The 17,778-nt window shown below is 42.7% G+C and overlaps 1 protein-coding gene and 1 long non-coding RNA gene across 2 annotated transcripts in view; both read right to left on the minus strand.

Moving 5' to 3' along the window:
* Nucleotides 1-8,185: 8,185 nt before the first annotated feature.
* On the minus strand, nucleotides 8,186-14,712 carry LOC126426989 (uncharacterized). The gene is made up of 2 exons (XR_007576473.1): nucleotides 11,790-14,712; nucleotides 8,186-11,751 (listed from the first exon to the last, which is right to left on the minus strand). It is a non-coding gene; the product is annotated as an uncharacterized LOC126426989 (long non-coding RNA).
* Nucleotides 14,713-16,925: 2,213 nt separating this feature from the next.
* The window catches only part of LOC126426522 (uncharacterized), a 102,184-nt gene continuing 101,331 nt past the window's right edge, over nucleotides 16,926-17,778 (minus strand). Inside the window, exon 10 of the mRNA XM_050088426.1 lies at nucleotides 16,926-16,981. Coding sequence (XP_049944383.1) covers nucleotides 16,926-16,981 — 56 coding nt within the window. The remainder of the gene's footprint in view (nucleotides 16,982-17,778) is intronic.

Raw genomic sequence — 17,778 nt, forward strand, 5'->3', positions numbered from 1 at the left:
ATACACTCCTGGAAATTGAAATAAGAACACCGTGATTTCATTGTCCCAGGAAGGGGAAACTTTATTGACACATTCCTGGGGTCAGATACATCATATGATCACACTGACAGAACCATAGGCACATAGACACAGGCAACAGAGCATGCACAATGTCGCCACTAGTACAGTGTATATCCACCTTTCGCAGCAATGCAGGCTGCTATTCTCCCATGGAGACGATCGTAGAGATGCTGGATGTAGTGCTGTGGAACGGCTTGCCATGCCATTTCCACCTGGCGCCTCAGTTGGACCAGCGTTCGTGCTGGACGTGCAGACCGCGTGAGACGATGCTTCATCCAGTCCCAAACATGCTCAATGGGGGACAGATCCGGAGATCTTGCTGGCCAGGGTAGTTGACTTACACCTTCTAGAGCACGTTGGGTGGCACGGGATACATGCGGACGTGCATTGTCCTGTTGGAACAGCAAGTTCCCTTGCCGGTCTAGGAATGGTAGAGCGATGGGTTCGATGACGGTTTGGGTGTACCGTGCACTATTCAGTGTCCCCTCGACGATCACCAGTGGTGTACGGCCAGTATAGGAGATCGCTCCCCACACCACGACGCCGGGTGTTGGCCCTGTTTGCCTCGGTCGTATGCAGTCCTGATTGTGGCGCTCACCTGCACGGCGCCAAACACGCATACGACCATCATTGGCACCAAGGCAGAAGCGACTCTCATCGCTGAAGACGACACGTCTCCATTCGTCCCTCCATTCACGCCTGTCGCGACACAACTGGAGGCGGGCTGCACGATGTTGGGGCGTGAGCGGAAGACGGCCTAAAGGTGTGCGGGACCGTAGCCCAGCTCCATGGAGACGGTTGCGAATGGTCCTCGCCGATACCCCAGGAGCAACAGTGTCCCTAATTTGCTGGGAAGTGGCGGTGCGGTCCCCTACGGCACTGCGGAGGATCCTACGGTCTTGGCGTGCATCCGTGCGCCGCTGCGGTCCGGTCCCAGGTCGACGGGCACGTGCACCTTCCGCCGACCACTGGCGACAACATCGATGTACTGTGGAGACCTCACGCCCCACGTGTTGAGCAATTCGGCGGTACGTCCACCCGGCCTCCCGCATGCCCACTATACGCCCTCGCTCAAAGTCCGTCAACTGCACATACGGTTCACGTCCACGCTGTCGCGGCATGCTACCAGTGTTAAAGACTGCGATGGAGCTCCGTATGCCATGGCAAACTGGCTGACACTGACGGCGGCGGTGCACAAATGCTGTGCAGCTAGCGCCATTCGACGGCCAACACCGCAGTTCCTGGTGTGTCCGCTGTGCCGTGCGTGTGATCGTTGCTTGTACAGCCCTCTCGCAGTGTCCGCAGCAAGTATGGTGGGTCTGACACACCGGTGTCAATGTGTTCTTTTTTCCATTTCCAGGAGTGTATATACAACTACAGAAATCTGTAATTATTGATACATGTTCAATTACCCGAAAGTTCCTAAATGCAATATAACATATACCGTACAGTTAAAAGGAAGTGACGCTTGATCACGGTCCGCGTCACTTTCCATTTTTAACCAGACTTAACATCTGAGAAAGTAAAGAAACAATAATAATAATAATTTTTTACCATAGGTAACACTGGCATAGGAACAAAACAAGTAGAGATATGCTCTTCAATTTTTTAATTCCTTATATTAATCTGTCTGTCTCTGTAAGTGACAGCGGGTGGACATATTACGAGTTCCACCGAGTTAATATTGTAAAAAAATCTGTTTGTCTCTATAAGTGGTAGCGGCAGACATATGAAGAGTTCTGCCACATGAATATTGTTCAAAAATGGGTATTCTAATTGGACATTAAAGAAGTGTTATAAACGTTATTCAGGAGACGAAATTTATTAAAAAACCATCATTCCGTGACACACCGAGAACCCTGCATCAAGAGGATCGAAGCAGACAAGAGGAATTCGCGAGAGCTGAGGAGGGGCGATCATCATAACCAGCCCTATGCACAATGGCGATAACGAGGAGTACTTAAATTTTATGGTAACTGTTAATCTTAAATGTATTGAATATTGAAGGTCTGTTGTTATTAGTGGCAGTTAAAGTTGACTCAGGATATGTGTACCTTCCAATTTCTTTCAGTTATTCTTTCAAAATTTTCCTTTCAATTATTTAAGCAGCAATATTTAGTTAGTTTCCAATAGATATTCATCCAACTCCAAAGGTTGTGCTGTAGTGGTTGGCCGGAGAGCACGTTGAATCTGCCGCTCTGAGTACCCATCTTTTTTTAAAATACAGTTCTCAGATGTTCCAATTCCTGGGGTAGAATCTCTGCGTCAGAGATAGAATTTGAGTGGCATGGTGTTGAGTGATGATGCGGTCTCGGTTTTGCAGAAAGGTCTCAACTTCGCTCCCACACCCAAGTTCACTCTGGTCGCAGAAATTGTTAGTGCTGTTGAACAGGTTGTAGCTCGACTTCTGCCTGAATCAGCTGAGGAAATACGTCGTGAAACTTGTCATGCGTTGACGAAATCCAAGCTGATGAAGTCAAATATCACCAGTAAAGAGAGGGCGGCCATTCGCGATCTGAGGGAGCGCTCTGAAATTATTGTCTTACCGGCTGACAAAGGCAATGCTACAGTTGCCTCCCATAAGGACTACACTGATAAGATGCAGAGCCTGCTAAATGACGATTCCTACCGGAAGATCAGCGTTGACCCTACAAAGAAGGTGGAGAACAAGACGAGGGCGCTTCTCAAGGACGCAGATTTACCGGAGGGTGACGCTAAGAAATTGTTACCCCAAGGTCCGGTACCGCCTAGACTATATGGACTCCCGCAGGTTCACAAAGAGGGGGGTACCATTACGCCCCATTGTCAGCAACATCAGGGCACCTAGATATTTGTTGGCCAAATACCTGAGGGGAATATTAAGTCCTTATGTGGGTAAATGCCCTCATCACATCCGTAATTCCGTGGATTTTGTTAAACGCCTTGATAGCTTCAGGTTGGATGAGTCAGATATCATGGTGAGTTTCGACGTTGTTTCCTTGTTTACAAGGGTACCCCTGCGAGAGTCACTAGAATTGATTAGTCAGAAGTTTGACGAGAAGACCACTGAACTTTTTAGGCATGTCTTGACTTCCACATATTTTCTTTTTAATGGAGAATACTACGAACAAACGGAGGGAGTCGCCATGGGTAGCCCACTCTCACCGGTGGTAGCGCATTTGTACATGGAGAACTTCGAGGAGGAAGCCCTGTCGTCATCCGTATGGAAACCTACTTGCTTTTTCCGTTACGTGGACGACACGTTCGTCATCTGGCCACATGGTATGGATAAACTCCTTGACTTCCTTACACATCTAAACTCCATACACCCCAACATCAAATTCACTATGGAGACGGAAACGGAGGGTAAATTACATTTCCTTGACGTCTTGGTCAAGAGAAGGGCTGACGGCACCCTAGGTCATGGGGTGTATCGGAAGACAACGCACACTGATCTGTATTTGCACGCAGACAGCTGCCACCACCCTTCACAGAGGTACGGGGTACTTAAAACTCTAGTACATAGGGTGCGCACTATCTCTGACGCAGAGAGTCTACCCCAGGAATTGGAACATCTGAGAACTGTATTTCGAAAAAATGGGTACTCAGAGTGGCAGATTCAACATGCTCTCCGGCCAACTGCTACAGCACAACCTGTGGAGTTGGATGAAATCACGAGAGAGGAGGTAGGCACTGCATTTATTCCATATACAGGTGCACTCTCGGAGAAAATCGCCCGCATTTTGGAGAAACACCGGGTCGGAACTGTGTTTTGTCCTCCGGATAAAACTCGTGCACTGGTGGGGAGCGCCAAAGATGACCTCGGTTTGAGGAAGGCCGGCGTGTACCACATTCAGTGTCAATGTGGCAAGTCGTATATTGGTCAGACGATGCGTACCATCAAGGATCGATGCCGTGAACACCAGAGGCACACTCGATTGATGTATCTGAGCAAGTCGGCGGTTGCTGAACATTGTTTGTCGGAAAATCACACTATGGAGTACGAACGCACGAGGATTCTGGTACAGATGTCGAGATACTGGGACAGCGTTGTCAGAGAGGCCACCGAAATTCGCACCAATGACGACCTCATAAACCGTGACTGTGGCTATAATCTTAGCAAGGCTTGGGAACCGGCGATTGGGTTAATCGAGAGTAAATCGAGCAAACGTATAGTTGTGACTACCACAGCGGACAGAGCCATCACACCGACGTCATCTCAGACACCGTCGCAATCTCAATCTGTTCCACCGCGCGACCGTGGCGCGGGGTGTGGATGGCGGAGTGAGCGCGCCGCGGGCGGAGGGTATTTAAATCGGCCGCCACCGCGATCGAACCCAGTTCCCTCTGAGCAGCCATAGCGTACGGATCCCCGTGCTGGCACGTTCACAGGAGCTCAGTCCGTCAGTTCACCTGATGATGGCGACATGTATGATCCCCGAAATATTGTGCCCGTTGCACACTGTACACCATCAGTACGCCCGTGGATATTTTTAATAATGTTAATGATTAATTTAGCAAGTTTTGTGCAAAAACGGATGATGTTTGCCACCCTGAAAAGCATAGAAATTAACACAGTAAGTTTTGAATTGTTACATGTTATAAATCACTACACAGCATAATGTTACACATTTTGACTTGAGGTTGAACAATACACTAATACGATTTACAGTATTTTGTATACAGCTTCGCAGATAAGTCAGCAGTTGCACAATACCCATTACATTTTACAGCCATTGCCAACAGCTCAAACAATACAATAGATTCCTTCACATTCAAAGGTTCTATAACAACAGTAGGCTCACAGTTCAACGCTCCCTTGTTAGAAAATTACTAAAGTTTCATGAAGCTTCAACTGTTTTGACATCATGGTACACTGCAACCTTAATACAATTATCTTACTCTAAACTGAATATTCATAGTCATTATTTGGATACAGTCAATACCTTTGACTAAATAATTCTTAAAAAAACAAATAAATGAATAAATAAAATAAATTGTACCTCTAAATTTAGTTGCATGTGTAGAACTAAAAATTTAAGTAATAGTAACATTAGCACTATTAATCTGTGTATACAGGGTGGTCCATTGATAATGACTGGACCAAATATCTCACGAAATAAGCATCAAACGAAAACACTACAAAGAATGAAACTCATCTAGCTTGAAGGGGGAAACCAGATGGCGCTATGGCTGGCCCGCTAGATGGTGCTGCCGTAGGTCAAATGGATATGAACTGCATTTTTTTTTATAGGAACTCACATTTTTTATTGCATATTCATGTAGTACGTAAAGAAATATGAATGTTTTAGTTGGACCACTTTTTTTGCTTTGTGATAGATGGCGCTGTAATAGTCACAAATGTATAAGTACATGGTATCATGTAACATTCCGCCAGTGCAGACAGTATTTGCTTCGTGATACATTACCCGTGTTAAAACGGACCGTTTATCAATTGCAGAAATAGTCGATATCGTGTTGATGTATGGCTATTGTGATCAAAATGCCCAACACGTGTATGCTATGTATGCTGCTCGGTATCCTGGACGACATCCTCCAAGTGTCCGGATCGTTCACCAGATGGTTACGTTATTTAAGGAAACAGGAAGTGTTCAGCCACATGTGAAACGTCAACCATGACCTGCAACAAATGATGATGCCCAAGTAGGTGTTTTAGCTGCTGTCACGGCTAATCCGCACATCAGTAAGAGACAAAGTGCGCGAGAATCGGGAATCTCAAAAACGTCGGTGTTGAGAATGCTACATCAACATCAATTGCACCCGTAACATATTTCTATGCACCAGGAATTGCATGGTGACGACTCTGAACGTTGTGTACAGTTCTGCCACTGGGCACAAGAGAACTTACAGGACGATGACAGATTTTTTGCACGTGTTATATTTAACGACGAAGTGTCATTCACCAACAGGGGTAACGTAAACCGACATAATATGCACTATTGGGCAATGGAAAATCCACAATGGCTGGGAGAAGTGGAACATCAGCGACCTTGGCGGGTTAATGTATGGTGCGGCATTATGGGAGGAAGGATAACTGGCCCCCACTCTATCGATGGCAATCTAAATGATGCAATGTATGCTGATTTCCTACGTAATGTTCTACCGTTGTTACTACAAGATGTTTCAGTGCATGACAGAATGGCGATGTACTTCCAACATGATTGATGTGAGGCACATAGCACATGTGCGGTTGAGGCGGTATTGAATAGCATATTTCATGACAGGTGGACTGGTTGTCGAAGCACCATACCATGGACCGCATTTTCACCGTATCTGACGTCCCCGGATTTCTTTCTGTGGGGAAAGTTGAAGGATATTTGCTATCTTGATCCACTGACAACAGCTGACAACATGTGGCAGCGCATTGTCAATGCATGTGCAAACATTACGGAAGGTGAACTACTCGCTGTTGAGAGGAATGTCGTTACACGTATTGCCAAATGCATTGAGGTTGATGGACATCATTTTGAGCATTTATTGCATTCATGTAGTATTTACAGGTAATCACACTGTAACAGCATGCGTTCTCAGAAATGATCAATTCACAAAGGTACATGTATCACATTGGAACTACCAAAATAAAATGTTCAAACATACCTATGTTCTGTATTTTAATTTAAAAAACCTACCTGTTACCAACTGTTCACCTAAAATTGTGAGCCATATATTTTGGACTATTACAGCGCCATCTATCGCAAAGCGAAAAAAGTGGTTCAACTAAAACATTCATATTTCTTTACGTACTACACAAATATGTAACAAAAAATGAGGGTTCCCATTTTAAGAAAACGCAGTTGATAACCATTTGACCTATGGCAGCGCCATCTGGTTTCCCCGTTCAAGCTAGACAAGTTTTGTTCTTTGATGTTTTTTTGTTGGACGCTTATTTTGTGAGATATTTGGCCCGGTCCCAATCAATGGACCACCCTGTATATATCTTGTAACCTGACTTGTTCCACATCATTTCTATAAAATAATCATGCAAATTATCTACGGGACATCACATTAGTTTAGTTTGGTTTAGTAAACTAAAAACACTCATATTTTGTATGTTTGTTTATCAAAGATCTTGCATTAAATTTAAAAAATAGAGCACTAATACACAGGGCTCTTTTTGTGATTGTGTCATCGCTGACAGACGTATATCAGTATTATCAGAAAGCTTACTTCTATAAATTTCTCATGCTATTTCAAAAGACTGCAATAGTATTACAACAAGGTAGTCCGCCACTGTAGCTGAGAGGACAGAGCACCGGCTTGTCATACCGGAGGGCCTGGATTCGATTCCCGGCTGGGTTGGAGGCTTTCTCCACTCAGGGACTGGGTGTTTGTGTCGTCTTCATCATCACGATTCCATCCCTATCGATGCGCAAGTCGCCGAAGTGGCATCACCTCAAAAGACTTGCACCAGGCGATCAGGTCTATCCGACGGGGGCCCTCGTCACACGACATTTCATTTTACAACAAGGTAGGCCAGAATTTGAAACTGCAGTAATAGTGGGAGGTGCCACTGATACCACATTCAACAACTACGATGTGGGGACAATGGAATAGCAGACTGCACATTGCAATGTAGATGCTGTTGATGTGTTTTATCAAATACAATTTTTTTAACACAACATGCATTGTGTTTTCCAGTATCATTTTAACATTTGTCACTATCAGTCAATGCCGTCTGCATATGTGGTTAATGTGAGTTGAAAACTTTGAACAGACTTCATCAAAAAACACCATAGAAGCCTGGAAGAATGAAAATAGTGTGTAAACCCAAAATAATTTTGCATGTAAGAGACAGCAATACGGTGAATGAGGTACCCAGGCTAAAACTTTTACTACACAACTTCCGCAGTACGTAAGAAACAAAACCTTTTCAACAGCAGAAAGCAACTGCCAATACATCAGGCACAAGCAGTTCAAGTGAGCTGTTAAAATGGAGGCATTCCACGGCACACACATTCTGCAGATCTAACAACGTAAAAGTTTTTTTTCATGTGGTTGTAACAAGTGTAAAATTTATCAGATTAATGCATTATGAACAAGACACACAAGGAAAGCAGTAGTCCACGAGGAAATGGAACATGTCCAAGGGAAACATTACGGAATGTCATGAGTAACTTCATGGACAGCTGGAGGAATTTGTTTATTTCAAAGAACATCTTTGTACATCAGTCAGTTTTTAAAAAATTGGTTAGTCTTTTTGTTACATATTTTATAACCATAAAAATAAAATGTAGTTTTATATGAAACACAAAAATATCAGCTCTTTCAGCAGTCCACGAAGACATATACTTGCATGTAGTGAGCGAGAGAGCATTACATGTGTGACAATGGACTATTTTGTTTCTCAGACAATATAAATACACATCGGAAGTATGTCTACATGACTAATCTGTGATTTACATTTAAATGCTTGGTGGAGGGTTCATTGCACCACCTTCAGACTATTTCTCTACTGTTCCACACTCAGGAAAAATGTAGGTAAAACGAATAAATAAGTATTCCCGTGTGAGCTCTGATTCCTCTTATTTTATCACTATGACCATTTCTCCCTGTGCTGGTGGGCATCAAAAAAATATTTTGCATTTGGAAGAGAAAATTGGTGATTGAAATTCTTTGAAAAGATCTCTCCACAATAAGAACTGCCTTCCATTCAATGACTGCCACCCCAACTTGAGTATCATACCCGTGACACTCCCCTCCTCCCTTATTTCACGATAACACAAAATGAGCAGCTCTCCTTTGGACTGTCAGTGCTATCTGGTAAGCATCCTGTGTCAACCAGCAAGACTCCAGAAGAGGAAAGATAAGCATAGTGCAGGCACTCTCTTTAGCACACCTGTTGCACACTCTTAAGTGTTCTGCCAATAAAACACACTCTTTGGCTCACCTTCCCACAATGTTATCTATGTAATTGATCTTCCAGTTTATGTTGTTCATAGCAGTAATTCCTATGTATTTAGTTGAACAGACAGTGTTTAGATTTGCGTGATTTATTGTGTAACCGAAATTTAGCATACTCCTTTTTGTCTGCAAGTGGATAACCTCACATTTTTCATTATTTAGAGTCAACTGCCACTTTTTGCTCCACGCAGGTATCTTGTCTAAATCACTTTGCAATCAGTTGTAACCTTCTGATTTTACTAGATGGTAAACGATAGCATTATCTGCAAACAATCTAGGAGCGCTGCTCAGATTGTCTACTAAATCATTTGTGTAGATTGGGAGCAGCAGATCACCTGTAACACTTCAGTGAAGAATGTCATGTTTTACTCTATTATTTTTCATCATTTACTATTAACTGTGACTTTTTTGACATGAAATCACAAATGTAGTTGCACACTGAGACAATACTCCATAGAAACACAATTTGGTTTGAAGTTGATTGTGAGCAATGGTGTCAAAAGCTCTCTGAAAATCTACAGATATACAATTAATTTGAGATCCCCCGTCGATGACACTCATTATTTCGTGTGAATAAAGAGCTAGTTGCGTTCCACAGAAATGATATTTCCTAGACCCTGCTAGCTGTGTGTGAACAGATCATTTTCTTCGAGGTAATTCATAACTTTTGACAACAGTTCTAAAATAATACTGTAAATCAGTGTCAGTGATGTGGGCCTGCAGCTTAGCAGATTACTTCAGTTTCCTTTCTTGAGTACTGGTGTCACAGTCTTGAGGTACAGATCTTTCATTGACCAAGCGGGTGTAAGAATTTTTGTCAAGAATGCAGCTAATATTTCAGCATAGTCTTAAAGGTAGCTAACTGATGTACTATCTGGACCAGAAGACTTGCTTTGGTTAAGCAATTTCAGCTGCTTTGCTTTACCGAAGATATCTAACTGCTAAGTTACTCATGTTGGCAGCTGTTCTTGATTCAAATTCTGAAAAATTTACTTTATCTTTTTTGGTGAAGGAATTTAAAAAATCTGTGATTAACATCATTCTAAGAAAATCTGCAGTGGCAGCCATGATTGTAGTCTGGCTCCTAATCATGTTGTAATGCAGCACCTTATGTCTGTCATTTATACACTATGTGATCAAAAGTATCCGCACCCCTGCAAAAACATACGTTTTTCATATTAGGTGTATTGTGCTGCCACCTACTGCTAGGTACTCAATATCAGAGACCTCAGTAGTCATTTGACATCGTGAGAGAGCAGAATGGGGCGCTCCGGAACTCATGGACTTTGAACCTGGTCAGGTTATTGGGTGTCACTTGTGTCATACATCTGTACCCAAAATTTTTGCACTCCTTAACATCATCCCTAGGTTCACCATTTCCGATGTGACAGTAAAGTGGAAACGTGAAGGGACACGTACAGCACAAAAGCATTCAGGCCAACCTCATCTGTTTACTGACAGAGACCATTGACTGTTAAAGAGGGTTGTAATGGGTAATAGGCAGACATCTATCTAGACCATCACAAAGGAATTCCAAACTGCATCAGGATCCATTGCAAGTACTATGACAGTTAGGAGGGAGGTGAGAAAACTTGGATTTCTTGGTCAAGTGGCTGCTCATAAGCCACGCATTACGCCGGATAAAGACTAAACAATGCCTCGCTCGGTGTAAGGAGTGTAAACATTGGACAATTGAACAGTGGAAAAAACATTGTGTGGAGTAACGAATCATGATACACAATGTGGCAATCCGACGGCAGGGTATGTGTATGGCGAATGCCCGGTGAAGTTCATCTGCCAGCGTGAGTAGTGGCAACAGTAAAATTCGGAAGCGGTGGTGTTACGTTGTGGTCGTGTTTTTCCTGGTGGGAGCTTGCACCCCTCATTGTTTTGCGTGGCACTATCACAGCACAGGCCTACATTGATGTTTTAAGCACCTTCTCGCTTCCCACGGTTGAAGAGCAATTCGGGGGACGGCGACTGCATCTTTTGACACGATCGAGCAACCTGTTCATAATGCACGGCCTGTGGCTGAGTGGTTACATGACAATAACATCCCTGTAATGGACTGGCCTGCACAGAGTCATGACCAGAATCCTACAAATACCTTAGGGATGTTTTGGAACATTGACATTAATACCTCTCCACTGTGCAGCACTTCGTGAAGAATAGGCTGCCATTCCCCATGAAACCTTCCTGCGAGTGGAAGCTGTCATCAAGGCTAAGGGTGGGCCAACATCATACTGAATTCCAGCGTTACCGATGGAGAGTTCCATGAACTTTTAAGTCATTTTCAGCAAGGTGTCCGTAGACTTCTGATCACATAGTGTAGCTGAGGTTTCACTTGTCTTTTACACACAGGAGGTGGACACAAATATGGAAACACCACAAACACAACACACATTTCCACACCTAACAAGCTGTAGGAAAACTGTGGGCATTCAAAACATATTCCAGTCATATCTCAACGAATAAATCCAGGTCCTGTATGATTTTCCAGATAATCTTATACCAGTCGCCCTGACGGTAGAGGCAGACAGTGATCACGCACCCTTCTTTCCAAAGCAGACAACAAAGGATATGCCATATCGGGATCCGGTCACTGTGGTGGTGAGTAGAGATGCGACAATTCATCCTCGTGCTCACAAAACTAGTCCTGGACGATGCAAGCTGTGTGAAGAGGGGTCCTGCCGTCTCTCAACACAGCATCGCAATTAGGAAACAAACACTGTACCACGAGATGCACCTGATTAGCCAAAATGGTAAAATAAATATCGGCAGTCACGCGACCTTGCGGCAGTCACGCGACCTTGCGGCAGTCACGCGACCTTGCAAATCCCTTGTGAGGCCCATCGAATACTGCAGTATAGCTGCTCAAATCATTAGCAAACCCCCTACACATTTTGCTCTTTGGGATTTAAACTTGAACAGAAATTGGAAACAGTGTGAAAGACTCACCAAAGCAAATTACTTCATTCCTTTGCTGCATATCCCAAGTTTTATGGCTCCGGCACCACGTTTTTTGTTACGGACATTTGCATCACTGGTGAGTGGTTTTGGAATTCCAGCTTGCCATGCAATTCCCTGTTTTGGGAGCTCCCTTTACACTGTTTTGTCACTGACAGTGTTCACAAGTGCAACATTCAGTTCTGCGGTGCCTTTTGCAGCTGTCGTCTCCTAATTTTCGTCACAGTCCTCTTTGGTGAATGTCTGTTACGTACACTTGACATACGAGGGGCGTTTGAAAAGTTCGTGCAAAGACAACATTTTTGTTCATTCCTCATTACTAGAAGGGCATTCTGTTAGCAAAAAGGTGACTGGCCTTTCAGATCATGATGCACAAATTTTAACTCTAAAAGATTTTTGTGCCGCAAGACGTGTTAAATATAGTCATCAGCTGTTTAGGAAAGCTGTTCCAGTAGCTGTAGAGACCTCTGTAAACCTTATCAAGGAACAAGAGTAGCAAGATGTTTATAGCGCTGATACAGTAGACAATAAATATAATGCTTTTCTCAAGACTTTTCTCGTGCTCTTTGAAAGTTGCTTTCCATTAGAACGTTCAAAACAGGGTACTAGCACAAACAGGCAGCCTGGGTGGCTGACTCGGGGGGGATAAGAATATCTTGTAGAACAAAGTGGCAATTATATCAAAACGTTAGAAACAGTCAAAATCTAAATGCAGCAGACCAATACAAGTAGTATTGTAAGGTGCTTAAAAATGTTATTAGGAAGGCAAAAAGTATGTGGTATGCAGGTAGAGTAGCTAATTCTCAGGATAAAATTAAAACCATATGGTCAGTCGTAAAGGAAGTGGCTGGTCTGCAGAGACAGGTTGAGGATACAGAATCAGTGCGTAGTGGGAATGTCCGTGTTACTGATAAGTCGCATATATGTGTGTATATTTAATAATGCATATATTTAATAATCACTTTCTGAATATAGCAGGTGAACTAAATAGAAACCTAGTCCCAACAGGGAATCATATAGCGCTCTTAGAAAAAAGTGTTCCGAGACTGTTACCTGAAATGCTCCTCCATGATACTGACAAGAGGGAGATTGAGTTAATAATTAAATCACTAAAGACCAAGAGCTCTCATGGATATGATGGGGTATCTAGCAGAATACTGAAGTATTGTTCTATGTATGTTAGCCCAGTACTTAGCCATATCTGTAACTTTTCCTTTAGGAGTGGTCACTTTCCTGACCGATTAAAGTACTCGGTAGTGAAGCCACTTTATAAAAAGGGAGACATTGATAATGTTGACAATTTTAGACCTATTTCTATGCCATCGGTGTTTGCTAAAGTTACCGAGAAGGTCGTATATACACGGTTACTGCAGCATTTAAATTCACATAATTTGCTGTCAAATGTTCAGTTTGGTGTTAGAAATGGTTTAACAACTGAAGATGCTATATTCTCTTTTCTCTGTGAGGTTTTGGATGGATTAAATAAAAGGTTGCGAACGCTAGGTGTTTTCTTTGATTTAACGAAGGCTTTTGACTGTGTTGACCACAAAATATTACTGCAGAAGTTGGACCATTATGAAGTAAGGGGAGTAGCTTACAATTGGTTCGCCTCTTACTTTAAGAACAGAAAGCAGAAGGTAATTCTCCGCAATATTGAGAGTGGTAGTGATGTTCAGTCCCAATGGGGCACTGTTAAGTGGGGCGTTCCCCATGGGTCGGTGCTGGGGCCACTGCTGTTTCTTATTTATATAAATGATATGCCTTCTAGTATTACAGGTGATTCTAAAATATTTCTGTTTGCTGATGACACCAGCTTGGTAGTGAAGGATCTTGTGTGTAATATTGAAACATTATCAAATAATGTAGTTCATGAAAAGTTCGTGGCTTGAGGAAAATAATTTGATGCTAAATCACAGTAAGACTCAGTTTTTACAGTTTCTAACTCACAATTCAACAAGAACCGATATTTTGATCAGACAAAATGGGCATATTATAAGTGAGACAGAAGAGTTCAAGTTCTTAGGTGTTCAGATAGATAGTAAGCTGTTGTGGAAAGCCCATGTCCAGGATCTTGTTCAGAAACTAAATGCTGCTTTATTTACCATTAGAACAGTATCTGAAATAAGTGACATTTCAACATGAAAAGAAGTCTACTTCGCGTATTTTCATACGCTTATGTCATATGGTATTATTTTTTGGGGTAATTCTTCTGATTCAAAAGGGGTATTTTTGGCCCAAAAACAGGCTGTTCGAGCTATGTGTGGTGTAAGTTCGAGAACCTCTTGTTGACCCCTATTCAATAGTCTGGGAATTCTGACATTGCCCTCGCAGTATGTATTTTCTTTAATGTCGTTTGTTGTTAGCAATATTAGCCTATTCCCAAGAGTTAGCAGCTTTCACTCAGTTAATACTAGGCAGAAATCCAATCTGCATGTGGAATGCACTTCCTTGACTCTTGTGCAGAAAGGAGTGCAGTATTCTGCTGCATCAGTTTCAATAAGCTACCACAAGAACTCAAAAATCTTAGCAGTAGCCCAAATTCATTTAAGTCTAAACTGAAGAGTTTCCTCATGGCTCACTCCTTCTATTCTGTCGAGGAGCTCCTGGAAGAGCTAAAAAATTAAGCAAATTCCAGTGTTACATTGTTCAAAATGGTTCAAGTGGCTCTGAGCACTACGGGACTTAACATCTGTGGTCATCAGTCCCCTAGAACTTAGAACTACTTAAACCTAACTAACCTAAGGACATCACACACATCCACGCCCGAGGCAGGATTCGAACCTGCGACCGTAGCAGTCGTGCGGTTCCGGACTGAGCGCCTGAACTGCTAGACCTCCGCGGCCGGCTGTTACATTGTTGATTTTCTTTATTTAAACTTACGACTTGTCACCTGAATATGTTTTTTTTTTTTTTTTATATTTCATTTTATCTGTTTCTAATATCGTGTTATAATTTCATGTATTGACTCGTTCCATGACCATGGAGACTTCTCCTTAATTTGGTCCCACGGAACAAAAAAAAAAAAAAGGTCCAAGCGGTGGCACCACCAGAGCGTATCGAGGTAATGTTTAGTTAGTAGCATCTTTGGAAAAAACGCACACCAAGTTTCAGCCGTATTGGTCTATAGTTTTGCATTGGTGTGAATCAAGGAAGTAAAGCGATTGTCAAAAAATAGATGAAAAAGAATTTCGTGTGGGATTAAACATTACTTTATGAAAGGCAAAACGCCTCAGTAAACTAAAGAGAAGCTTGATAAACATTACGGTGACTCTCCACCTTCGATTAGAACAGTTTATAAGTTGTTTCAAAATTTTCAGAGTGGCCATAAGGGCACATGTGATTCTGAACATTCTGGACGCCCTGTGGAGATTACGATGCCAAAAATCATTGATAAAGTCCACGATACGGCGATGGATGATAGAAGAGTTAAGATGCATGAGATTGCTAGTGGTGTGGGCATCTCGAATGAATGGGTCCATAATATTTTGCATAAACATTTGGACATGAGAAAGTTATCCGCAAGATGGGTTCCACGTTTGCTCACGCTTGACCAAAAAGCGAATCGTGTAAAGTGTTGCGAGGATGGTTTGCAGCTGTTCAGGAAGGATCTGCAGGAATTAAAGCATCTTTTCGTCATTGTGGTTGAAACCTGGATACATTACTATACTCCTGAGACCAAACAACAATCTAAACAATGGGTTACCAAGGGAGAATCTGCACTAAAAATGGTGAAGACCAGTCCTTCGGCCGGAAAGGTTATAGTGACTGTCTGTTCGGATTCACAAAGGATAATCCTCATTGACTATCTGGAAAAGGGTAAAACTATTACAGGTCCATATTATTCATCATTACTGGCCCCTTTGAAAATCAAGCTGCAAGAAAAACGCCGGCAATTGGACCACAAGTAAGTCCTTTTCCATCACGACAATGCACCAGCACACACCTCAGCAGTTGTGGTCGCAAAATTAATGGAAATAGGATTCCAACACATTTCACATCCCACCTATTCTCCAGACGTGGCTCTCTTGAACTTCTATTTGTTCCCCAATTTGAAGAAATGGCTGGTGGGACAAAGATTTTATTCAAACATGGAGGTGATTGCAGCATCTAATAGCTATTTTGCAGACTTGGACAATTCCTATTATTTGGAAGAGATCAACAAATTAGAACAGCGTTTGACGAAGTGTGTAAGTCTAAAAGAAGACTATGTTGAAAAATAAAAAAGGTTTACCCCAAACACGTAAGTAGTTTTTATTTTTGCACGGACTTTTCAAATGCCCCTCGTACACTTTCGCCCTCCTCCTGATTTAGCAGATTGACAATTATCAGCTTTCCTGATATGCAGCATAAATCTTTCATACAGCGCCTCTTGAAATACCGAACACTTTGGCTACTTTGGTTAGGAAAACAACCACCATGCGGACACCAACAATTTTCCCATGTGCAAATTCACTTAGCTGCAATGTAATGCAATCACTACTACAGACATTGTTTTGCCCACGACTGACACTTGCAACATATTGAGAACATTGTTTGCAGTCGAATACAATAGTGCAACTTGCAGGCTTGGCTAGTACATTCTTTTGTATTGTGCTGTTTCCATACCTTCTGTCCAACCCCTGTAACTCTGCTTCAGTGGCACTATCCTCGGTAACATTAATGTAGCTACCACACTACGAAGGTATTGATCGTGTCTTGTCATGGTGTACTTTACACGTAAGCAGCATCTCTCTGGATTTCCTTCCAAATTTTGAGGCAGTTTGATTGCAGAAACTGTTAAAAATGTCTGGCACCAAAGTCCACGCTAAATTTTGAGCTTCTTCAGAACATCGCAAATACAGCTCAATTAGAAAGCTGACATTTTGGTCGAATCTCGTGATGGAAGAGGGCAGTGGGATATGACGTCAAACATCTCACCTGTATTATCGCTTCCCTCTATGCTTCAAAGAAGTGTCCCGAGGGTACCAGTTTCAATAAAAGGACTTTCCGTCAACGACTCATTTGCGTGGCCAATTCCAGTGTGCGTGGCCCTTTACACAGTCAGCCTCCAAGTCTACAATTTGCCACAAATACATCATTTGAATAGTTTCAGCTCAGGATGTGTGAGTTTATGCTTCTTGAGGTAAGCAGCTTTAACGAAGGACTTATGACACACACCACATTTGTGTTCCTTAATATCAGTGTGTGTCAATGAATGTCTCTTCAGACAGGCAGGTGTACGGAAAGCTTTGTGACACAAATCACATTTGTGTGGCCTCACCTCACAATGCACCAATAAATGTTGCTTGAGATGAATGCGCCTACCAAAGGATTTGCTACACACGTCACACTTGTGTAGCTTCACTTCAGCATGGATTAGTGCGTGGCCCCTCATATCGGAGGCCCTAGCAAACAATCTGCCACAAACCTCACATTTGTGTGGCTTAATAGGAGAATGTACTACTGTGTGTCGCTTCAGGCAGGAAATCGTACGAAAGGTTTTACTACATACGTCACACTTGTGCGCTTTCACATCTGAATGGATTAGTGCGTGGGTCTTCACGCCGCCAACTCTAGCAAACGATTTGCCACAAACCTCACATTTGTACGGCTTAATATCAAAGTGTACAGCTGCATGCTGCCTCAGATTGGAACTCGTACGAAAGGATTTACTACATACACCACATCTGTATGGCTTAACCCCAGAATGGGCTTGTGTATGCTGCTTCAGATAGGTGGCAGTAAGAAACGATTTGCCACAAACATCACATTTGTGAGGCTTTACTCGTACATCAGAATGTACTGCTCTGTGGATCTTCAACTGGGTAGCTGTACGAAAGTATTTACTACACACAACACATTTGTGTCGCT

The sequence above is a fragment of the Schistocerca serialis genome, chromosome 11 (assembly GCF_023864345.2).
Source record: "Schistocerca serialis cubense isolate TAMUIC-IGC-003099 chromosome 11, iqSchSeri2.2, whole genome shotgun sequence".
Classification (NCBI taxonomy): domain Eukaryota; kingdom Metazoa; phylum Arthropoda; class Insecta; order Orthoptera; family Acrididae; genus Schistocerca; species Schistocerca serialis.